Source organism: Lathyrus oleraceus, chromosome 2, assembly GCF_024323335.1.
Source record: "Lathyrus oleraceus cultivar Zhongwan6 chromosome 2, CAAS_Psat_ZW6_1.0, whole genome shotgun sequence".
In the NCBI taxonomy this organism is placed as follows: domain Eukaryota; kingdom Viridiplantae; phylum Streptophyta; class Magnoliopsida; order Fabales; family Fabaceae; genus Lathyrus; species Lathyrus oleraceus.
In genome coordinates this window covers 149,190,586-149,216,567 of record NC_066580.1, presented here as the reverse complement: position 1 = coordinate 149,216,567, position 25,982 = coordinate 149,190,586, and the positions used below count along the sequence as shown (strand labels likewise).

The 25,982-nt window shown below is 29.7% G+C and overlaps 1 protein-coding gene across 4 annotated transcripts; it reads left to right on the top strand.

Moving 5' to 3' along the window:
- The first annotated feature begins 7,201 nt into the window (after positions 1–7,201).
- Positions 7,202–16,589, top strand: LOC127118601 (WAT1-related protein At1g09380). 4 transcript variants are annotated; one of them, XM_051048821.1, is made up of 7 exons: positions 7,202–7,738; positions 8,577–8,639; positions 13,683–13,799; positions 13,879–14,116; positions 14,641–14,799; positions 15,065–15,216; positions 16,275–16,589. In XM_051048821.1, the coding sequence occupies exons 1-7, from the start codon at positions 7,545–7,547 to the stop codon at positions 16,408–16,410; spliced, it is 1,059 nt and encodes a 352-aa protein (XP_050904778.1). In that variant the 5' UTR covers positions 7,202–7,544; the 3' UTR covers positions 16,411–16,589. The 4 variants fall into 4 exon arrangements, with proteins under 4 accessions (XP_050904778.1, XP_050904777.1, XP_050904779.1 ...); XM_051048820.1 differs by having other exon boundaries at positions 16,218–16,589; XM_051048823.1 differs by having other exon boundaries at positions 7,204–7,738; positions 16,247–16,527.
- Positions 16,590–25,982: the final 9,393 nt, after the last annotated feature.

Sequence of the window (25,982 nt, the reverse complement as noted above, 5' to 3'; positions counted from 1 at the left end):
TTTTAACCCTAATTCTTCACATCTCCTCTAATGAAAATACTAGTATATATTTTGTACTTTTAGATATCTATACCCACTATAGCTAGAAACATTAAAAATATATATTTTTCTTAGTACTCCTCCCATCTTAATTATTAAGAATGATATTTAAAGATATTTAATTTTCTTAAATTCTAAGTGCTCAGTTCAAATATAAAAATGACCAGTGGAATAATGAGACAATGTCCTGGTGCAAAAGAGTTGTGTTTTTTGTGATGTGGAAAGATAGTTAATCTGCAATGTTAACTCTATAATGTACAAGTCACAAAGATAATCAGGAATAATCTAAGAATGAGAGTGAGTTTGATTCGTAACATTTTTCTTCACGTGGGATACTTTATATATGAGAGTTGATTGAGGTGTCCCAGTTCTGGATCAAATGTGATGCTTAATCTTATTAGGCATTTGGGCGACGCAGGGAAGCATTTTTGAGAACTTGGGTCAGGTTCCTTGTTCTTGGGTCGTCTCTTGGAGAGACGGGATAAACTTTGTTGTCGTCGTGAATAACATAGTGGACAAATGCATTAAATGATAGTCTTATCATTGAGATGTTTTGCATGATCTTTTTGATGCGCAACCCTGGGTTTCTAGACTCGGGTGTGGTGTCTCTTTCTATATTGCTTAAGTGCACTAAAATATCATTGTATTCTCTAGGCAAAATCCAACTATTGTTTTTCGTCTCCCCATTTTATTTTATTTTGGATCAATGATTAGCCTGTCTTGCTTCTCTATATAAGGGTCACTTAGTGTTTCAAAAACTCTTGTCTCTCTTTTACCCAAGCAACAATTTTTTTTTCTTCTACAAACTTAATTTTCTTCTCTGAGCTTTGACAACATCCATTTCATCAATCTCTTTCCATCTTTGGATCATACATTTCCTAGTCAAACGCACCCCCTGATTCACCTTCTTTAACGATTACCTCCATTTTCAGATATTTCATTTACCATCTTTCTCTTTATTATTTACACTTTCATGGTTCCCCTTTCATCATTCTAGTTCTGACCAATATAGGAGACGTGCCTACAAATATAATAAATATACCCTATAGAATGATGATTCTTCCACTACTAAGACAATGAACCCAAAAATGTCAAACATTGACCTTTTAGAGGTTAACCAACCTATTGTAAACATTAATATGCTTAGAGATAGCTCTAGATTTGGTGGGGGTTCCGTTGAAGATGGTAGTGAACCTTCTAGTTCCCACTCTATCAGAGGTACAAACGATTCCTTTGAAGGAGGTGAAGGGATTAACTAGGGTAGTCCCATTATTAGAAGTGTGGATGCAAGTCCTCTTCCTTCTATATGATCTCTTATAGATCTGGAACTTGTTAAGGTTGCACAGAACGACCAAATCAATAATTGTTTTGTTAAATCTTTTAGGAGGGGAAATGGTTGGGATCCCAATGATAGGGAGATTATAGATCACATTAACTTTCAAAATCATCCATGCATTCACGACCAAAATTATCTTTCTCGTGATAGTTAGGAAGATATGGTTTGAAAGGAGCATCATGTTCTGGTGTTTCTTAACGATGTAGCTCATTACCATTAAGTTGATGCATAATGGGTGGGGTTAGTCTCCTACTTCAATATTGCTTCCTATTTGGAAGGCACTTACACATTGTGGGATTGTCTTCTGACTAGTAAGTCTCCTACAATGATAGTTCCAAGAGAACTTGAAACTCCTTCGACGAGTGTTTAGTTCCATTCTACGAATGCTTATTCTTCAGATTAAAGTTCAGGTTGGATTTTAATGACTTTGAGGAAGGGGTGTTGAAGCATCTCTGAATCACCCAGTCTCTACTTTCCTTAATATATTTTTCAACATCTTTAGCGTTACATGAACCTATGCCGACGAGAACCAGCGACAATGGTTGTTCTCACTTTGTCAACCGTTCATAGTGTTTAACGTTTACCTTGAAAGTTGGAAAATTTTCAAGGATCACTATTTCTTGGTGACCCCTTTGACCTTAGAAGCTCGCTCTATCAATCATGAAATCCCAATCTCTCAAGGAGAAATACACTTGGAAGGGTCATCATGACCTCATTGAGTGGAACCAACTACTCAAAGTAGGACGTGGAGACTCCCAAGGTGAGAAAAATACACAAGAAGGGGGGTTGAATTGTGTATGACTAAAAATTCACTTTTCACTTCTAATTTTGGAACATCAGATTTTGAACCACGTTTAGAGTCTGATACCAGAGTAAGTATCATAAGTGATAAGTTTACTTCTTTCTTCTTTAACTCTGTTTCAGAACCCAAGGTTTCACACTCAGATTCTGATATGAGTAAGAGGCTGAATCAGAACTGAGTCTGACTTCAGAGTTTGTTTGCATAGTGGAATATAAATGTAGAAGTAAATAAATAGACATACAACATATCCGGGTTCCTCTCAAATCGAGAGTAGTCCAGCCCCCTTGTAGCACAAGAGCTTTTAACTATAATCACACTTATTACAATTGCTTAAGCCAGTAGCTGAAGACTTCCTGCTCAATCCCACGGAAAGAGGCTTATGCTTAAGCCCTCAAGCATGAGACTTCAATTCCTAAACTACCCGTTTAGGACTTCCTGCTGAATCACCCAGATCGAGACTTCATTTCCTAAACTCCCTTATTTAGGACTTCCTTTCCTTAAACACATGTTAAGGACTTCTTGCTTAGTCATCCGACCAAGATTTTCTGCTATGCCCGCAAGCATGAGACTTCAATGATCAAGCACCTATCTCGATACTTCCTTTCCTAAACACCTGTTCAGGAATTTCCACCTTAAGCTCATGTTAAGGAGTTTTTCTCAATCACATAGAAAGAGACTTGTTTTCCTAACGAATCAGATTAGAACTTTAATGCTCGATCTAATCAGAAAGAGATTTACTTTGAGAACAACGACTAGAGTCTTCAGATTCTTTTAACCATAATAATCAGGTATAACTTTATGTTCATGTGAGTACTTCTTGGATAAGTAGATACACAAAGGTTTACACTCTTGAGCAGATGTGAGTTGTTTGTTCTTGAGTATGGAAGAATGAAGTGGTCATTCTTCTTCTCTCCTTGCACATATTTTATTTCTCTGTGCCTTTCTGTTCTGATGAACATATTCATATACTATATGTTCAAAATGTATGTAAGTGTGTTTCATACACACTCTCATACACTTAACCCTTATGGTTATATAAATATTTTGAAGTGTGTTTCTCTCAACTCATTTCAGTGAACTGGTATCACATCCATGTGAACCCAGTCACAAAATCTAGAACTCACATTCATTCTCTTGAGAGATAGTGGTTCAACTTAGAGAGATTATTCCATGAACTTCACAAGTCCATAACTCTCTTGAATGTTTTAAATCTTCATCTATAAATAGATTTTTCTAGAATAGATCTGTTGAAGATTGAAACTACCATAGTACATATAGCCATTGATACTATCATGTTAGAAGTAGCCGTTGAAGGTATTTATGTATTGGATAACAATATGAGTCTTAACTCAGCTAGTATAAAGATGTTGGGAGAAGAGAGTAAAGTTCAGAGCAGTTGAAGAGATAAGTTCCTGAAAACATAGAGTTATGCTGATTAGACATAAAATATCATATCGTTGTCACGTGATCTTCTATGAATGACTTCATACTTGAAATCTTCTTGTAGACGTTTGTTGAAGCATGTTCAGATTCGCTGCTATCCTTATACTTAAACTCTTGATACATAGGGTTTTTATATAATTAGTTAAAGCTTGATCAAAAGTTGAAGTATGTCTTCAGAAAACCTGGTTGGATTGAGACATACGAGTCTAGATTTCATAGGTTCTGAGCTTGTCTTCATCAGAGTCTTGATCTGAACTGGTCTAGATAAACACTTATAGAGTTGATGACTTGATGTACACAAATTCCTTTGAAGCATATCCTTCAGAAGTGTTGGTAAAACATGTTCAGAAATTGCAGGGTCATTCCTTGTAATAGTGATTGCTTACTTCAAAAGATTCCAGTCTTTAGATCTTATTGATCCTTGGATTCCATGATAAGCTCAGGTTCAGCATCTAAAAGACATGGATAGACTCATCAGAGTCTGGAAGCTTGGTTATGATACTTCAGATTTAGAACAACTTTGCTTCATTTTAATTGTTCTTCTTAGTGATTAACTTGATTATTATCGAGGTTAATGTCTTTTGATTCTACGCACTAGAATAACCATTAGTAAACTCTGTTGTTTTTAAAATACTTTGTTATCATCAAAATTATTTAGGAGCTTAAACAAATCTTGTTCTAACAATCTCCCCTTTTTTGATGATGATAAAATAAATGTATTTAAGAATAAATGATTTAACTAACACAGTCTAATATCAGAGACTGAGATTTGCAAGCTCCCCCTAAGTTAGACAATCCATTAAGGTGAGGTTTGTAAGCTCCTCATAAGTCTGATAGTCCATTAAGACGAGGTTTGTAAGCTTTTCTTAACTTCTTATATGTGTTAATTTAATTCTATAATTTTAATCGACAAAGTCTAACAACAGAGTTTGAGGTTTGTAACCTTCCAAGAGTTTGATAGACCTCAGGTTGAGGTTTGTAATCTCTTCCTTTAGTCTTGACAGCTCATTAAGGTAAGGTTTGTAAGCTTCTTCTTAAATCCTTGTCTTTGTTAAATTAAAATTAGTTATTTAAGCTCATCAAAGTACATAAAATAAACAAAAAAATAAACAACATAAATATAAATCAGAAGCTGTTATGGCGGAAATTGTTTTGTTAAGATATTTTTCTCTTCTTAAATACTCTATACATTTTCACCCCCTTTGTCATTATCAAAAATATTTTAAAATAAAAAGAAAAACAATAAAAACTAGAACATTTTGAAAGCAAAAAAATTTGAAGGAACACAAAAGAATTTAAAACAAATAAAACAACCAATTAAAACACTTTTCAAAAGTCTAATATAAAAAAACGGTTTAAAACAAATTGATACCAAGTTGGAAAAAAAACATTTTGACCAAAGAGATTTTTTATTTCTGATGGAAAATCACTACCATTTTAGTTTCCAAGAAGTAATTATGATTTAGTATAGCATGCTTAATTAGTGTTTGGCCTATAGATTTTCACAGATCATAAACTTGAACATATAAGGTGTTTGATCTTTAAATTTTTTGTTATAAACGCTCATGTTCAGTCCAGATCACAAATCCTCATTCATTCAAATATACATCTGTTTTAATATGAACACAACTTCTAACCAATCTTATTCTTCTATTATTTTAGAGGTTTTTCAAGTCTTTGATGCAACTTCAAATCAGAAAGTTAGACCTTTTAAAGATATTTTTTTTCAATCTTTCTTCCTTAGACACAGAAGCCACAAAATAAAATTAGAAGAAGAATTCAAAGAGAAGATACCAAGAAGTGTTTCATTTTAATTCAGATGATGAAGAGGAACTGAATTTAGATTAGAGAAACTTTTTCTACAATTGTATACTTAGAGATGATTAGGATTAATGTTATAAACATCTTTTTGTAATCATTCCTTTAGTTCAATGAAGTCTTTTTCCCTTTTAATTATTGCATACAATTCTTTCAATCATAATTAATTTCTTTATTGCAAATTGATTTAAGAAGTTCAGAATTCAGAAAAGAAAACAAAAGACAATACTCTTAACTTGATATTTCTTTTTCATTCAATTCATTTGATACATCTATTTAACCACAAAAATTGCTTTGGTTATACAATCAGAGACTAAGAATACATCAAATTTTTCTAAGAATTTGAACATACACGTCTTTTTTAAAAAATAAGTTTGTAACGGTAAGGAAATCCTATCAAAAAGAGTAATGCTGAAAAATGAGAGTCGGTAAGTCGCATAAGCACACATCTTACACAAATCGGAATCCGATTAAAGTTCACATACAAGTAGGTCGGCCTTACTCTGACAGAAGAACAAGTCGACTCCTACCCTATAAGCAATGCTAGGAAATCATGTGAATAGTCACAATAGACGATTATGAAACGTCTCTATAATGGCAAGGGGTTGTAGAAGATAAGAGAAAAAATATTATGATTTTGGAAGACGACGAATGTTACTCCAAGTCGCCTTAATGAGTAATATGAAGAAGCGTCCCTTTAAGGGCAATTGGTGGTGGTTGATTGAGTATAAAAGGGAGATTTCTTCCCCGAGGAAAAACAAGAACTACTTGAGAAAAATATTTACAAATACTTAATTAATCATTTGAGGCTCTCTCTGACTTAGCATTGAAGAAATCAACATTTTATTATTTTTAGTAAGAATAATTTGCAAACTCTATTCTCTATTAAATCAATAGAGGTATGAGTGTTTTTTAAGTGAACTGAGAAATTGTGTTATCTCTTTAGTGCTCATGAAGGATGTTGTTGATGTTATCTTTTTTCCAGAATCTCATATATGTTATAGTGCCCATTCTTAATAACTAGACTATTATGAGTGATTAAAACCGTGTATAAAGTCTCTATAGTAATATTTATGTTTAAATCTTTCTAAGTTTGCTTATTTTTTTATTAACGAATGTTGTTTCAAATGAGAATCCATAAATAGAGTGCCCTCTAAACTATGATATTATCTTAATTCATGAAGTCCAACTAACTCTCTTGAACCTTTGTCAGCCTCGTATAATTATTTAAGAATGATCTTGTTATATTTGATGTGTTAACTAATAAATAGGTTGACTCTCACCTACACATAATTTGGTCCCTTTTCTATGAATATTCCAACCCAATGAGTCAATAAAAAAAAATTTTAGAACACCACCGCATCACGCAAGAAACGTGTCCTAGGCTTATGGAAAGAGTTATCTCATGCAAATTAATTCTCTACTTGAGTTTTCTAAAATTTATTATCATTTTGGTAAAGTTTTAGCTTGAATCGGCAAAATATAAAAATATAAGAAGAATATAAGAAGAATATAAGAAGAAATGTTTTATTAATCCTAACTCCTATTATTAACTTATATAATGACATTACTTATTTTGGCTATATTAACTAATATTGGTTCAAAGAAGCAAATATAAGACCTGTTTCTATTATTATATTTTTTGTATTTTACTATCCATTATGATCTTTCTTTAATTTTGTTTCTTCACGTTTAAACTTTTTGATTAGAAGTCTTTTTAAATGATAAATATTTTTCTTTCTAAAATGCATTAACACTTAACTAGAATGGCATCCAACAACAATTTCCTTCACGAAATATCCTAAATATCAACTCAACCATATGAATTATGCATATTACAGAAAAATACTACTAAGTGCTTATAAGGTGGATTAAAAGCTGGTTACCAATATTCTTTAATTTTTCAATTTGTTTTCCAGCATTTATTTCTACTAATGATTTTTAACTTTTAACTTTTTCATACTAAAAAAACCATTGAAATACCAAACCAACTTACTAACTCTCTAATTATATATTGCTCCAACCATCTCTCTTGAGTTCAACACACCACTTTATTTTTTCTCTTTTTGGATATTATTATCTATTTTCATCAAACAAAGTGAGAGAATGGAAAGTGTGAAAAAGTGGTTCATGTCTTCTCAAGCTTTTCTAAGCATGCTTTTAGTGCAAATTTTTGCAACTGGAATGCAACTTTTGTCGAGGATCATTTTGGTTCAGGGTAGTTTCATTTTTGCACTCACTACCTATAGATATATTGTTGCTGCTGTTTCTATTGCTCCATTTGCACTCTATTTTGAAAGGTAATTTATTTTTTATTGTTTCAATCTTCATCTTTATATACATGTTTTAATTTCTAGTAGTACCATTCTTTCTCCAAAACTTCATAATCCTCTAACTTTTGTTTATGCTTTTTATCTCAATTTTCTAAACCGTTTAACAACCTAGCATGTATAGTGAATTAATTAATTGATAATACTATAATATTTAATGTTTTATAATTTTTATTTTAATATATATATATATATATATATATATATATATATATATATATATATATATATATATATATATATATATATATATATATATATATATATATATATATATATATATATATATATAAAAGACAAAATATTCTATTAGCTATAAGTTAAGGAAAACCTCAAGATTATGAATCTAGTCAAAGAAAGTGTATGAATTCACCTTAATATATCATAATATATAAGAGATAGCCCCACAGTTCAATTAATTAACACTACAAACAAATTAAGTGACCGTTCATGTATATTGCCTCGAGAAGTTATAAGTAGTACCTGCTTTCAATTAGGATAGAGAACATTAATCTTTATAACTTGTTCATTTTATTTTTATTTTTGTCTTATATTACTATTGATTATCATAAAATTTATTATAATTTAATAACTTGAAAATAATGTAAATAATATTTATTAAAAGTAAAGTTGATAAATATTAGTTAATGTTACATTACAAAAATAAAAGACTCTTATTGTAAAAAAACTAATATATCTGTCTAGAAAGGGGACATTGATATTAATATATAAGAACCCTAACCTTAAATAAGAATAGTTGGACATATTTATTAATTAGAAAGTTTATGATGATTAGTTGTGATTGCAGAGGACTTGCCAAGAAGTTCAATTGGAGGATTTTGTTGTGGCTTTTCATTAATGCATTGGTTGGGTAAGCATAATATTTCTTGTTAGTACTATTTTCTTCTTGTTTTATTAATTTTTTTTATCAACTTGATTGACTTTTTTTAAGGGTAGGCATGAGTTGGATAAATTTAATATACACGGTAAAATATATTTAAACTGATCTAAAAATTTTCTAGAAAGTTTTATAAATCTATCCGATTTTTTTATAATTCAATTTTTGCACCAAGATACTTAGATTTATAATTAATATTATCAATTATATTGGTGTTGTATTTATAATCTTTTATAATAATTTTTTAATTATTAAACATGATCTTCTCTTTCATAAGTTTATAACTTATTGACACTTTTTTTGAATTTGTAATTTGCACGATTTTAAATTAATGTAAAGAAATGTGAATAAGTATTATCATCCAAAAGAAGAAGAAGTCTGAATAAGTAAAGAAGTCATTATATATTTGTGAAATATAACAAAAAGAATTATATTTTACACCTTCCTTTTATACATAAATGTATTTGGCACATTTCTCATGGTTATGAGCATTTGGTTTGATATAAGTATTTTGTTGTGCTAATTTATTATTTGAAATTGAACCAAAGAATTGAAATTCAAATATTTCACAAAGAATTTTGCTAACTCAAGTTGTTTATAATTATAGTATTTTTTATATTTTTAATTAGTTCTTCTAATACAATTTTAGAATTCATTTTCCTAAAGTATCAACAAAGTCAATCTAAACTACTTCTACCATGTTTTAGATGATTGAATCAAAATAGAAAATTCTTTCACCTAACATGTTTCTTACAACAACCGTGTAAAATTTTTTGAAAAATGATTTCAATATTATATAAATTATGTTACAATACAAACTAAAGTTAATTGGTTTAATCAAAGAGACCATATGTTATATAAAAAATAAACTATAAATAATATTATTTAGGATTTGAGTAAATATTAAAAATTATAAGCTCGTAAGCAAGTTGATTGAACTTTATTAATAAATCTTTTATTAACGAATTTTAGTAATTAATAAAAATTACGGAGTGTGTCCAAAAGGAATGTAAATTGTAGTAATTAATTTATTATTCAACTTCTCTTTAATAAAATTCTGGTCATCTATTTTGTCATATCATCCTAAAATAGCGTAATGGTTGGATATTCTCTTGTTTCATTTTATAAAACAAACCGTAATGATCCATTTTTTGATCAGATTTAAAATTTACGAATAAGACAATTAAACACAACAAATTTTTAGCCTAAAATATTTAAAAGTTCTCATTTTAATTTTCATAATATTAAGTAAGTAAAGAAACAAACACTGAATAAACAAAACTCTAGGTTCCATAAAAAATCAAAATATTGATTACTCACGATTTAATATAAAAAAATTATTGAGAATGTGTCAATTGTGAGTAACGTGAATAATAATTCCACATTGGTTGATAATGTGGAGACTTGAGCATTTATAAGTGAGAGAACCCACTTACCTATCACCTTAAGGTTTTAGGTGAATATATGGTGTGTCTCTCACAAAGATATTGCTCTAGAAAAGAAGTCTCACAATATTCAATGTTTGCGGAAGTAAGAAGAGTTTTCACTTGAGGGGGAGCATTGTGGACTCACACTTGAGGGGGTGTTGAAAATGTGTCAAGTGTGAGTAGTGTGAGAATACACTCACCTATCACCTTAAGGTTTACACTTGAGGGGGTGTTGAGAATGTGTCAAGTGTGAGTAGTGTGAGAATCCACTCACCTATCACCTTAAGGTTTTAGGTGAATACGTGGACTCACACTTGAGGGGGGTGTTGAGAATGTGTCAAGTGTGAGTAGTGTGAGAATCCACTCACCTATCACCTTAAGGTTTTAGGTGAATATGTGGTGTGTCTCTCATAAAGATATTGCTATAGAAAAGAAGTCTCGCAATATTCAATGCTCCTTAGTGAAAAATTCCCCCAACAACTTTCAACTTTTTTACATGTAAAAATCATCGCGCGATATTTAGAAGCATAACTCTTGAAATAATTTCTAATTTCAATTGAATAATATCCTCAACAATGAAATCGAAAATTAGGTTTATTCTAAAGAAAAAGGAAAAGACCGAAACGTAAGATGTATAAATATACTTGTTCAAACTACACAAATTTTAGTATACTATTTAGACAATATCATGAAAGATAGTCACTTAGAACATGTTACGAATTCATTAGAATAACTTAATGTTGAGTTGTTAATGTAAGTAGGGTCGGATTTAGGCCTGTACAACCTTGTTCGTTACAGAGGACCTCAAATATTTATAAACAATATCATTGCAGTGCAGTGTAATCAGTTGTTTTGTAATTGGGAGGTTGTCTCATAAATGCTTTTAAACTAATAAGTGTTTTTTTTAATAATTTTATAAACATGGTCAAAATGATCCGACAAGATTTTGAATATAGACATATTTAATTATCATAGGTGAACAACCTCATCACTTAAATTTTTCAATATTTAAATGCTTTTAATTATAATTAATTAAAGTTTACTATGGATTCAAAATATAACATTCGTTATCTAATCATTCATAGTAACTCTTTAATACTTTTCATTTTTTAATATAAATTATAGATAAATTTATTCTTCATAATTAAATATTTAAAATTTTATTATATAATTAATTAATTATTAAATTTTTATAATAAACTATAATTTTATTATCTACAATTTATTATTAAATTTTTATAATAAACTATAATATGTTTATAATACGTTGTTTTATAATAATATATTTAAAATATTAGAAATATTATTCTTATTTTAATTAAGTTATCATAATTATATGAATAATAAATTAGATTAATAGGTTAGAAATGTGACTTAAGTTAGTCTAATATAATACATTGTTTTTAAGGTTTTATAATTTTTATAACTGGTTCATATTTTTTGCTTTACTATATCAGCTCTAATAAAATCTTGAGATCATTATTACCGTGTATCAAAACAACTTTCACCTATAATTTAAATTTTAAATTTTGAAACGAAAACTCAACTGTGTTGTCTAGAAAACATCTAAAGAAACCAAAATAAAAAATCAGAAGTTATAACAGAAGAAGAATTGGGGGAGACATTGTTGGTCTTAGACATTTACAAGTGAAGAAGACATTGAAAAATTCATGAAGGTGGAAATCAAAGAAATGATTTTGATGAGTGATTCAGATGTACTACAATGTTAGGGATATAGTAAAATAATTCAATGTAAAGTGAAGATCGACCTAAATCTTCCCTTAAAATATGAATTCAATTTTAATGTCTATTTGACGAAAATTATATAATTTCTATAATATTAAAGATAAGATTTATAATTGCAATTCTTATATTACACAACATCGCAAAGTTTCATTAATTTAAAAATATAACCATAATATGCCTCTAACATAACTATGATACCAATTGAAAGAATTTAAATATATTGAATAAATACAAATTAGTAATAATAAGATTAGATAATGAATGTTATAGAATGACATACCTTTTAAAATTTGATTTGATTTTCGTCCGAGAGAATTACCACCCCTGATAGTCATATAAGTTTTGTAAAATATATTAACTGAATTGTTCAATCCATCTATGTCCATTAAAACTTAAAACTCAATCAATTAATTCATATATATTTAACTATGCAATCCAAATTTCATTAATTAAAGAATTAATATATTATTATTTTTTATATTTTATCAATAAAAACAATCTAAACTACTTCTCCTATGTTTTATATTACAAAATCAAAATAGAATAGAAAATTTTAAAGTAAATTACATATTTAAAAGGTAATATGATAATCCAAGTCCACATGACAACATCCTCTTTACCTTTCACCTATTATATTTATTACAACAATAATGTTAAAATTTTAAAAAAAAATATTTCAATATATTTTAAATTATGTTACGATAAAACCTAATTTTAATTAATTTTATCTATGGACCACGGTATTATATTAAAAATTGATTACAAATATTATTAATTATGGTCTATTATTTAAAATACCCTTTTAAATTGGTGAATAAATATTAACCTTTACAAATTTGTACGTAAGTTGATTGAATCATTCAGTTAATAAATCTTTTGTTAACAAATTTCAGAACTAGAATCTAAAAAGAAGATAATTTGTAGTTATCAATCTACTATTCAAAATCTATTTAATAAAATTTTGGTTAATAATAATGTGTTTTTTCATGTCATACTAAAAATAATTATGTGCAATACTTATGACTAATTTATTACAAAAACCTTTCATATAGTTTTCATAGCGTATCTTCAAATATTCTAACACTTATTTCATTTATAATAGTTTACGGTTTCTTATGACATAGTTTGAAAATCCACTTTGGTGCTTCTCTTTTATCTTTATTCTCCATGCAACAAGATTCTTAAAAAAGAAAGTACAATATACATAAGAATATTAATATTGGTGTATGACTCTATAGTTAGACTCCCACCTATTTTAAATAAGAGCCAGCTTCATGGAATGACTTTTGTATATAGTAGAACTTGGTCTATAATTTGTATATGTCTTTCCCTTTTCCCTTAGGGCATGCCAAAATTAACTCACCATAATGGCCTTATAACAATCAAGAGTGTCATTAATATCTTACTACTATATTGATCCACTTACATCTCATTTTTTTCTTGTGTTTTTTCTTTTCAATAATCTCCCAAATCATATATTTCTTAAGTTCTTTCATTTCCTCGTTGATAGTTTGAACATAATTTTTATTAATACATCTTGAATAGATAATGTAATTCTTAAAGAATCAATGACTCAAATAAAAATTTGCTATTACAAAGAAATATGTATAAAAACTCGAGATCATTTTTGCTTTCTCATAACAATAGGTAAATCATTCGGGTCAATATCAATTCATATTTTCTTTTTAAAATTAATAACGATTAAATTCAAATATTTTTCACCGATGATTTTATAAGAGTAACTTACACCTTTGGATAAATTAAGAGGATTTATAGTCTTCACATTACAAAAATAAAGTGAATTTTACCTTAGTTTCTAATGAAATAATTAAACCAATAACAGGATGACAATGTCTCTAGGATTATTCTATTTTGGTCTTCGAGACACGACTGCTACTTACTCTGTCAACTTCCTCAACTTAATCCCTATTTGCACTTTCTTGATCTCTATCATGCTCAGGTAATATATAAATTTATTGAAGATAAATTTAATTAGTATGTAAAATATGTCATATAGAAATTATGAATGATTATTGCAGAATAGAGAATCTAAAGATTGAAACATTGAGTGGTAAAGCCAAGTGTCTCGGGACAATTGCGTGTGTTGGTGGAGCATTAGCTACAAGTCTTTACAAAGGAAAGGAATTTTATATTGGTCAACATCACAATCACTATGTTGATAAGATTGTGACTGCAACACACAAAACTCACATGCTTCATGGGACTTTCTTTTTAATTGGATCGTGTTGTTCTTACACAACATGGTTTATCATGCAAGTATGTATCTACTCATATTTTTAATTTTTCTACTATTAAAATATTAAACATGTCTTTGGCTTTGATTTTTATTTTGTTATAGTTATAAATCACATGAATAAATAAACTCGTATAACATGTCATTACTGATTGGGCACAGTTAAAAAAATAGTTAGTAATTTCAATGAAATAAATTGCATTTGTTAATAAGTAATTTGTTAATAAGTAGTTAGGTATGTTATAAAATCTTTTTATAGAGCATATGGTATCATGTGTTTAATTTTTTTAATTAATTCAATATATTTTTTTATGTGAAGCATAATGCATAATACTCTTTATTCTCCAAGTGAATTGGAATCATTTTTACCCTATGAAGTTTAACATTTTATGATGTTGTATATCACTTGAGTAATTAGTTATTATATTTAAAAATATTCAATTTATACGAACACTATATTAATGAATTTATCAAAATTCTTGGGACACTTTAAACTTAAAATATTTATTGCGAAATAAATAACTAATATGCTTCAAAATATAAATAGGTTAAGTTGGTTAAAGTATTTCCATTGAGATATTGGGGAACAATGCTATCGTGCATTATGGCTGCAATTCAATCAGCAGTAATAGGTGTATTCATAAATTCTAGTAAAGAATCTTGGAGGTTAGAGTGGAATCTACAACTTATTACTATACTTTATTCGGTAAGATCATTTTTATTGAATAATGTTTACCTTTAGTTATACTTATACATTAAATGAACATTGCGGGAAAGATTAGGTGGACATGTGAGGATTATAACGATAAACAATTTAGATCTAAAGTTTCATGCTAGGATCCAATCACTACTATAACAATAAAGAATAATAATTTGGTTTTAAATGTTGCGAACTCTTTTCTTTGATTTGTTTTAATAATGTAATCTCAATGAGAATCTTAAACACTAATGAGTTGAATTTCATTATTTAGGGAGTATTGGCTACTGCTGCTACATTTTGTTTACTATCATGGGCAATTACTATTAAGGGACCTACTTATCCTTCAATGTTCAATCCTCTTACTCTAGTTTTTGTTGCAATATTAGAGGCTATTGTACTTGGCGAACCACTAAGAGTTGGAACGTAAGAATTTTCATTTTTCCTTTAAATTATTATTTGACTACCGATTCTCCTATCACGTAATCATTTCTTGACACTAAGACTAAACTAAATCCTTTTATTGTTAGTATGTGTATTTAAATAAGTCGAAGTAATAAATAACAATATGGTATGCCACTATTGGAAGTTAATCACCGTTCAACATATGGTTAATATTTCAACTTCAATTTTAATTATATCGAAATGATATTCATTAGAAAATATCAATTATTTAAAAGAATCATTCTGTTTGAGTTATTTGTCTTTTTCTCTAGACAGGATGATATCTTAAGTGAAAAAATAAAATAAAATTTCCTAATTTAATTATTATTTTAGTTTATAGGATAGCTAATGTTAAATATAAATTCATGGTTAGAAATAACATAGGTATAGATGAATGTAATAGTGTAAATAATACTTATTGTTTTAAAAGCTAAATAGAAGATTAAATTAATAATACTTTTTAATTATTGTTTAATTGATTCCATCATGATTAAATCATATAACAAGTAAGTAAGTAAATAAATAAATAGAAATATTTAAATATTAAAAAATATATAAAATTGGTTGGACAAACCGAGCTTCAACCAAACTTTAGTACTATTTAATATAAATTAGTTGAATTTTCAAGTTTATTCTATTTTTTTTAAAAAAATTGTATTTATCATTTAATAAGTACTGTTACATAATAACAAAGTTTGTTGGTTCATAAGAGAATTCTTTTTATAGGTATCTTTATGTAATCATTAGTTAGTTTTACAATAAAGAAATAATATATAGAACTCAAATTTTTTCTTTGGTATACTTTTTATTTATTTCATCTCTATGATTGAAGGACTTATTTATTTATATTTATAAAGTTATTTAACTTACAATCCAACATGACAATGTGTGTTAATAATTATAAAAGTAGAAAGAAAATGAAATTGAACTTTTATTTGTTAATCAAGCATAGATAAATTGCTAATTTTAAAACAAATTTATAGGTTGTTGGGCATGATTTTGATTATTCTAGGATTGTATTACTTTTTATGGGGCAAAAGGAATGAAATGCCACATATGTCTCAAACAAATGTAGCAGCTTCTGAGTTATCAATAAGCATGACTGATGATGCTACTGTGCATAAATCAACAACAACAATAGCATCGAGTTCTTCACCTTATGAGAGTATACCGTGATTTTTTTTAATCTATTCATAACTGCATGCATTGTATGGTGAATATGAAGAAGTAGACTATTATCGTACTTTAAAATGATAAAATTGTTCAAATTTAATAATGTTATTTTTATTTTCATTCGAGATTGTTCCTTGTAAGTTGAAATTGACTATCATATAAAAAGTACATATATTAAGTAATCACTCCCTAGTTTCTTTCATAAGAAACAATTAAATTAAGGCTAAAACTCTTGGTAAATAAATTACATTTTTACCAAAATATGTAAAATTCAATGTAGTGTTCAACATTTTAAATAAAGGTTTGCAACGATAATTAGTGACCAAGATAAATTGTTACATTTATTTGTAATATTTATAGTTATTGATTTGTTGGTGATTGTTGTAACAAATAAAATGAAAAAGGGCTCTGATTTATTTTGAATTTAATATAGTCTTCCTTCATTATAAAGGAAACACACTATGTTTTAGTAGGACTTCAGTAAACATAGTGTATTGGTGCAGATACAAACATAAATGCTCATATAGGTATGTATTTGATTACATAAATATTTTCAAAATGAACTAATGGGGACGAGTACAATAACACATTGTCCAAACCTTGTCTACTGTCATCCCTATCTATATAATTTCAATTAAAAATATTTATTAATTTTTGTAAGAATTGTCTCTTGATAACTCAATATATAATTAGAAAAAAGATTTTGCTTCTTCTATTTTAATTTTTTAAAAATATAAATGATTGAAATGAGAACAAAATCGTCTTTAGCTTTTGGTTCGGCTAAATTTGTAATAGCCGAAACAGTTATTTTACATTACTATAAGACATATATCTTGAGTTACATTTTCATCAAGAAAGAATTAATTACTATGAGTGCCTTTAGACTTTGAAACCAAAAAAATATCCCTCCAAACCATGTTGGAAAATAGCAGTCATGTCAAGAAATAAATATTCACTTCTTTATCTTTACCATTATCCTCATCATTCCTTTATTTACATTATACCCTCACTTTTCATCCCCACCCTCCTACTTCTCATCACTACAAGAGATGCCTTCTTCCTCCTACAACATTTTTCTCTTTAGACAACATATCATTAGACAATGGCTTAAAAAATTATTCTTATAAGGGTAATAGGCTGCACTATCTGTTGATAAGATTTTAGGTTTTTGTTGAAAACCGCCGCTTCTTAACTTTAAGCTACAGTTTTAAAAATGTGACCTAAACAGAAATGTTGCCTATTCACCTTAAGAAATGACTCTATACGCGTGGGCGAAAGATAACTGTATATTAATCTCTTTAGCCACAATTTTTTAATGTAGTCTTTTTTATTTAAATCACCTATAATGAAAACTGGTCTACACATGGTTCGAACCCTAATCCCCATATTTAAGAAAGCGTTTTCAAGTTATTCATTGCATTTTTTAAATTTTGAGCAAAGTGAGGTGCGAACTCAAATTCCTAGCCATATTAGCCTAAAAGTATATCCGTTAGGCTATAAACGTATTTCATCTATTATATTATACTATTACATTTATATACACATAACTATAAAATTTATTTATTAAAACTTAATTTTTAGTAGTATCAGAACAAATTCATAAAGTGAAATGTATAATTAGGTTTTAATTCTTCTACTCGCTGCGTTTCTTATTCTCATAAAATAATTGTGTGCCCTAACCTTATTCGTTGTTCCTTTCATTCCCGTGATAGATTTATGCCCTAGCTTTCACTCGCTCATCTGATCATTATCACTCATTCGTTCATCTTAGATTTAAGTAATTAATCTCATCATTTTCACTCATTCGTTCATCTTAGATTTTGAAGTAAAGTAATTTTTTGCACTGCTCTCACTCATTCTCTTATTCATTCATCTCATATATTGAAAAAAAAAGGTAAAAAATTAAAGTAATTAATAATTGAGGGATTTGTATCGTGAAAGCTTTACCCTTATACCAAAAACTTTCTTCTTTTTCAAACCCTAAAATTTTCCCCTTCTCTATATTAATCTTCAAATCAAAATCATTTTACATATCTATCTAAACAAATTCTCAACCAATTGAATCTCTCCATACTAATCAATTTATTTTGTAATGGGATTTTTTTGCATTGTTTATATGTTTTTATCTTATTTGAGTAATGAAGAACTGAACTGGTATGTTGTGAAGCCTTTATGCCATTTCCAATGATAGCTGAAGCGGAAAACATAAATAATCCCTAATCGTTTTCCCACAACACACTGAAATTCCTTTGTTTTATTTTGCGCATTTTGCAAAAACTGCATCGATGAAAATCACCAAGTTGGATCAACCCACGCACATCAGACGTTCTTGCCCAGGTTATTACGCTTTCAATTAAAATCTCAATTTTTTTCTTTTTCATTTGCATAATTTTTTAATATTGGGGTATTTAATACCCATTTTAATTTTCCTTATTTAGAATCATGGTCAGCTGATGAAGCATGAATGCATGAAAATCACAGTTTCTAAGGTATAAATAAAAATATATCATATCCTTTTTTATTTGGGAAAAAAATCATTTCTTCTTTGTGAATTTCAAATTTTTGTATTTTGTGTCACTCTATTACATGACAAAACTTGTAATTTTTAATGTACATTAAGGAGGATAGAAAGCTTGGTGATAATATGGTAAAACTTGGAAAAGAGGCTAGTGCTTGTGGTTGACATTATGAATTGAATTAATTTGCGCAATTAGAATAACTTCTATGTTCTATAAGTACTGAGGTTAGGGTGGTTTAGTGAGTGAGTTTGTTGATATCATGGAATTATGTCATCTTCGAGTTCCAACTTCTTAAAGGATGACTCTATTATAACATATTGGCCTTGCACAAATAGAGGTATTATATAAACATGTCAAATTTTAGTTTGAATGTGGAAACGACTTTGGTGTTGCTGAATATTGTTATCGGTACATAGCAATGTAAAAGGAGTCTGAATGCATTGTGGAAAGTTGGAAGCTGATGTATTGATGCAAAAGTAGGATGTTGTCGCAACGCAAAAAATAATCGAGCATACGAACCTCGAAATAACAATAGAGTCGTCACTGAAGTTTATTTATCCAAAAGGAAATGGAAAATATCGATAAAAATCTTAATGTAAAATAAAATGGCCATCGGAACCAAATTCATGTTTTGGAGTCGATTATGAGAGGGGAAGATATTAACATCCTCCACATCTGTTGTACTCAACGGGAACCGTTTATTTAGTTCTTCGAAAGAGTATTAGTATAATGTTATTTGTTTTCTTCAAATATAATCATGTGTATGTGAAATGAAAAGGACTAAAAATAAGTTTTTTATTAGGGTGTTTGATAAGATTGTGAGTCTTACTCCTACGTATCCTCAAGTGCGATGAGGAGTTCAAAGCTACGTGGTTCTTAGCAAGAAAAATGTTTTTTTGGATTTTTTATTTTGCTTGAAGAGACGTTGAATCTCTCCCCTACATGTCCTCTGGTGCAATAAGGAATTCAAAGCTATGTAGTTCTTGTCAAGACAAAGGTATTTTTGGATTTTTTGTTATAGTGCTTGACGAGACGAAGAATGTTGCTCCTACGTATCCTATGGTGCGATGAGGAATTCAAAGCTATGTAGTTTTTGGTAGCAAATGAATGTTTGTTGATTGATTTTAGTGAACAAGTTTAGGTTGTCTTCTAGCGGTAATGTTACTTGTATCCTCGCGCATGGGAAGGTTGAGTTTTTGATTATATTGCAGTAGAACTGATCATGTTTGATCTCATTCTAGCAGTTAAACGTTGCTTGTATGCTCGCGCGTGGGAGGCTTGAGCATTTTCTTGTATCACGTTAGAATGGATAAAACATTGTTCGTTTGTGAAAAGTTTGTAGTTGTGCTAGGACAGAAAATGATTTGATTGGTTGAGATTATTTTTAGGTGGATGATGAATACACTAGCAATGAAGCGTATGCCAACCATTCGTTTAGTCGAGGAGCAGAAGGATGAGCCTCCCTCATTCCTTATTTCGTCGAAGTTTAGAATTTTGAAAATTATTGGCGGAAAACGAATATTCAAGCAATGACAACTACTCGTTTATTCTTGGAGCAGAATGATGTGCATATCCCATTCCCTTTTCATCCAAGTTTGATTAAAGTGTTTTATTTGGAAGACAAATATTCAAACAATGAAGCGTACGCCAATCACTCGTTTATTCAAGATACGGAAGGATGTGAATCTCTCATTCCCTTTTCAACTATTTTTATTGGGAAAAAGATTATGAAATTATTGATTGAGTTTGAAAAAGACTTGATGTTGATTAAGTGTTTGATTTGAATATTTGTGGTTTGAAATTGAATTGATTGTGAAATAGTTAACTTTATGAAAGAGTGATGAAATGTTTTTGCTTTGAAAAGTAACTTAATGTTGATTCATTTTTGAAATTGATTTTGAAAATACTTTTGACTTTGATTGGAAAGAATTTTGAAAAGTAACTTGATGTTGATCAAGTGTTTAACATTTTTGCTTTTGAAAGATTGATTTTGATAGTTCTCTTATTTAATTACTTTTGGTTATTATTACTGAATTAAAAAAAGGAAATGTAAAATAAAAGATAAGAGAAATAAACTAGAGGAAAGGGAGGTACATACATGAGAAATGATGTATAATAATAAAGATAATAATATTGGGCTTAAGTACCATTAAAACAAAATGAAAGAGGAAAAATTAAAAGAGAAATAAATAAAACAAATTTGTAATCAGAAACCCAAAGGGGGTGCGAAAACAAATAGGGACTAAGCCCAAAAATGAGGCCCAGGGCGCTGGATGGGTCAAGGTCAGAGTCAATGGTTAACTCTCTTACTCATAAGCGTCCAATTAGTTGACCATAGGTGTCAATAATATCAAATTATGGAGGATTTAAGGTGCATATTGGTATTAGAGGCTCCTAAGGACCCTAGAGTCAATGCAAAAGTCATACCATATGTGATACCCTAATTTTTAACCCTAAGATCCTACATATCATTGGCATCCTTGCATATAAACAATGTCACTTCTTGGTCTCTCTCCCTACCGTCTTTGGGTTTTTTTCCTTTGCAGGGATCATCAAGCACATCTTTATTAATGTTTTACTTTTGTGTTTATATATTCATTGCTTAACCACTAATCAAATTGAAAAAAATATTTTGTTTTCTTTATGTTTATTGTGCAAGGTAGGGCTTGTCATCAAGAGTATCAAGCATGACTCCTCAGCTAGGATTTGTATTTATTCCTCAATTTAAAGTGTGGCCAACCATTGATTCTAAAGAGGCTTATCTCTCAATCATGATCTCCAAGGTCCTTAATCACCTTTCAATCCCATTTTGATCAAGGATACATCAAAGTTTTGTTGCTTACTTCTCAAGAAAAGTCAAAGGTTCGTGTGTTTATTTCCATGCCTTCTTCACCAAGTTACCTCAAGCTTTGAGCAATATAACCAATAGACATTAAAGGAAACCTTATTTTAAGTTCATATAATTATCCATGTGCTTTAAAATGCAAGAAAAGTCCAAGTACACAAGTTTGTTCCAAGTGGTTTAACCAAAAAGTCAACATTTGAAGTCAAAGTTCCAAGGATTAAAACTCCTTCAATTCTCAACATTTTGAATGATTATTTTTGCATATGATTCTTCTCAACATCCTATTCAACTTCAATTTACATGACAAGAGCCAATTGTGCTTAGAGGATCATCAAAATTTTAGAGACATTATAGGTCATTTGTGGACTTAGTGAAATTTGACCTATTTTCAAGTGATTTTTTCCCAACTTTAAAAGATCACAACTTCCTCAATTTTTAGCATTTGATCCTGATTCGTTTTGCATAATATCATTTGTGATACCCTCTATATGTTTTCTTCAATGATAAATGTCAAATTATGCTTGGAAGGTCATGGAATTCATTGAGACATTACAGGTCATTTTCAGCCATTGGATACCTAAATTTTTCTAAGTTATATGACCAGTTTTTATTGCCAACTTCAACATGCCATAACTTTGTGCTCAAGCATCCAAATGAAACATTTCTTGGCACATTGTAATCTTTGTTATGATTTCAACACATTGCAAAAATAACGGGATCAAAAAGCCTCCTAAGCAAGATGCCCCATTGAGTTGAACATGGTGACTTGGAACTGAAGAAACCACCATTACCCGATATTTGAACTTCACTAATTTCAATTCCAAGCCAAATTAGCATGTGTTTTGGACCTAAACATGTTTAATCAAGTCTCCAAAAGTTAATTGACCCTTGAAATACATAATTTGGCTCAATTTTGAAGGATTGCAAGCCACACTTTTCTCACATTCAGATCAAAATCGTTTTGCACTAATTAAGCTCGATACCACACATATTTGGATCCAAACACACTCCCTATAAATAGAAGAAGCTATTGCATTCATTTATAATCTTTTGAGAGCCAAGAAACCCCTATAAATGGATAATTAATTTTGATGATGACTTGATCAAACTATTGATCCAATTTGGGTGTGATCTCTCTTGTCTCTTTCTTCTTCATCTTTTTTTTTTCTATTGATCAAATGATTGGCCTGTGTCCATCTTGTTCATGATGTATGGATTGGTACTTGATGAAATTTCATCATTTCAAATCTACCTCCTAATTGATTATGGATCATTTAAGGTACTTTGGATTGATGCATAAGTTTGTCCTAAGCACTATGAAGTATGGAATGAAGTAATGGACCATCCTACTAGCCTTTGTGCTTGATCCATCCTCTTTTATTTTTTTTGTGGCATGGCTTTAGGAGAATGATTTACATATCATTTATCTAGCATGTATTAACACAAATATTATTATTGACCTGCCTCAAAGTGTTGTGACTTCTACATAAGTTCAATCATGATTGCTTAACATAACGCTAAATTTGTCCCGAAAGTAAGGAATTTTTATAAGTGAGATTGTAAGTCTCCTATTCCTCATGGTATTGTGTGAAAATATGGCTCCCTTTTCACTTATGAGAGCTAAAGGCATACTTGTTGATTTTATCCAAGTTGGAGCCCTTCTCAAGGTGATGTATAGGTTCATACTCTCATGCTTGTGAGTGAATAGTTAAGTGTTCTCCAAAAAATGACCAAACCATCCTTCATTTTTAATCACTAACATTTACTAACATCTTATTGTATTAATTGTATTTTAATGTCATTTATTTTATTCTTTTATTTCTTATTATTTACTTTATGCTTTTATATTTAGCATATCATGTCATATTTGCTCTTTGTCCACTAGGACCTTTGTTTATGTTTATACTCTTCTTCCTTTGTCCATTTGGATTTCTTTTTTATTTTAAGACACTAATAAAGGAAAAACCCCTAAAAAAATTGGTTCTCTTTATTTATGGACTTGAGGTTACTATCCTTAGCATTGTTATGGAGTCATGGACTTAGAATTAAGACCTTGGCCTTTGCCTTGGGAGATTGTGATTTGAGACCTTGGGATTCATATGATACTTTTGGATTTGGATTTCTTTTGGAGAATTGTTTGGGTTACGTTGGGTTCATCTGATACTTTTTGCTTTGGATATCTTTTGGAGACTTGTTTGGGTTACTTTGGTTTCATCTAATACATGAATTATTATTTGCTTATTTGGCTTGCTTGAAGCTTAATCCAAAGGGGGGAATTCTTGCTTGACTTATGTCATAAAGCTTTCTATTTCTTAGTTAGATCTTTCCTCCCTAGCTTTTACTTTATGCCCTAGGATAGTCTCTTCTTCTCCTCTCCTTCTTAAATTTTCAAAATCTCCTCTCTCTTTTTCAAAACATTCTTATTTTCTAACTTGAACCACTTTCTCAATAAACCTTGAATTTTTGTTAATTGATTTTCAAAACCTTTTCCCAATAAATGCTAATATATCTTAAGCATATTCAGACCAATTTCAAAAGACTAAAAAATGCATAATTCACTCAAATCATTTTGTGCCCTTTGTGCACTTTTCCTTTTTAAACTTTTTTCAAAGTTTAGACATGAGTCATTTCAATAGTTGAGATATAACTCTCCTATCTCCATAGTATTGATGGTAATTATTTTCTATCTAAGAGAGCTAATGACATACTTGAAGATTTTTATCCAAGTTGGAGCCCTTCTCATGATGATGCAAAGTTCTCATACTTGTGGGTGACTAGTTGAGCATTCTCCTTAAAATGACAAATTGTATTTTCATTAAAAATAAATCAAAACAAATATCTTTTATATTTTTATCATGAACTACGAGGTTTTGATTCTCCATTGCACTTTGTTGGTACGTAGGCATGAGACTTCAAAAGTCTTGGCAAACACAAAAATTAAGAAAAAATATTTCTTTTCTCATCTCACTAATCTTTTGCAAACAACACCTTTTTCAAACTACAATGTACATATTTTCAAAGAGGTTCCCATGGAGTACCATGGATGTTTAGGGTGCTAATATCTTCCCTTTACCTAATTAACCCCCGAACCCGTATCTCTTTTATTAGTTTTGTTTTAAAACTTCTTTGAGTTTTGTTCGTATTTTTTCCCTTTTCCTTTGGAAATAATAAAAGTGCGGTGACGACTCTTGCTTTATGAGTTAAGTTAATCAATAACTTAATCTCAAATTTTTTACCGCTACAGAAAAATGGTGATTCTGCTGAGGAGTAAACGTCAGTGGGTTTAGCCTATCTTTGTTTATGTTTATATATTATACTTATTGTTGTTTGTTATTATTTGTTATGTCTGGTGTTTGGTGATCTCTGTGTGGTGAGATAAGTCCTATACCCGAACTTGAAAGCTCTTATAATAGGATGGTGGTATAGTCTTGTTTGGCTTACGTGGAGTTAATCCTTAATAAGTTGGCTTGAGATTCCCCGCTCAGTGGAGGCCCCTTTGGGATTACTGATGTCACACGAGTAGTCGTAGTTGGCATTACTTTTTTCGACCTAGGAGCCCGAGAAGCTAAGGACCTTAGAACCCTTAACCCATCTTGGCCTTTTAGGATGTAGTGTGGTGTCTATTCAGGTGTAAACTTGAATTAGTTGTTACACGATACTACACTTGGACAAGTTTCTCTTGAGAATATTATTGGTTGACGAGTAGCCGTTTAAAATGGTAATATCCAAAAGATGGAAGTATGACTCTGGAAATTTTTTAGAACCTTGTCCTAAAGGTGATTATACCCTTAGTACATACATTGTGGGTTGGTTCTTACCCTTTTCTCCATGCTCATGACTCCGAACATTTGGACCTTGCTTGTGTGCCTTGTGTGATCTTGTTTGTGGTTGTTGCATCATGCATTCATTGAATTCATGAGCATTTTTCTCAATTTTCAAGGAACTTAGATATTCTCTTTGCAAACATCGTAGATACTTTGATCATGGATATTGGAAGAAGGAACACTCGAAAATACAGTTTCAGATGTCCTGATCTCATGGAATTAAGGAAGCTAGCATCTTTTATGGATGATCTTAAGGATTTTAGAGACCGTTTTGTAAGAATCTTGTATGTTCTATCTATTGATGTTGAGCATGGTCTTCTTTGTACTCTGGTTCAGTTCTATGATCCCATTTACCAGTGCTTCACTTTCCCTGATTATCAATTGTTT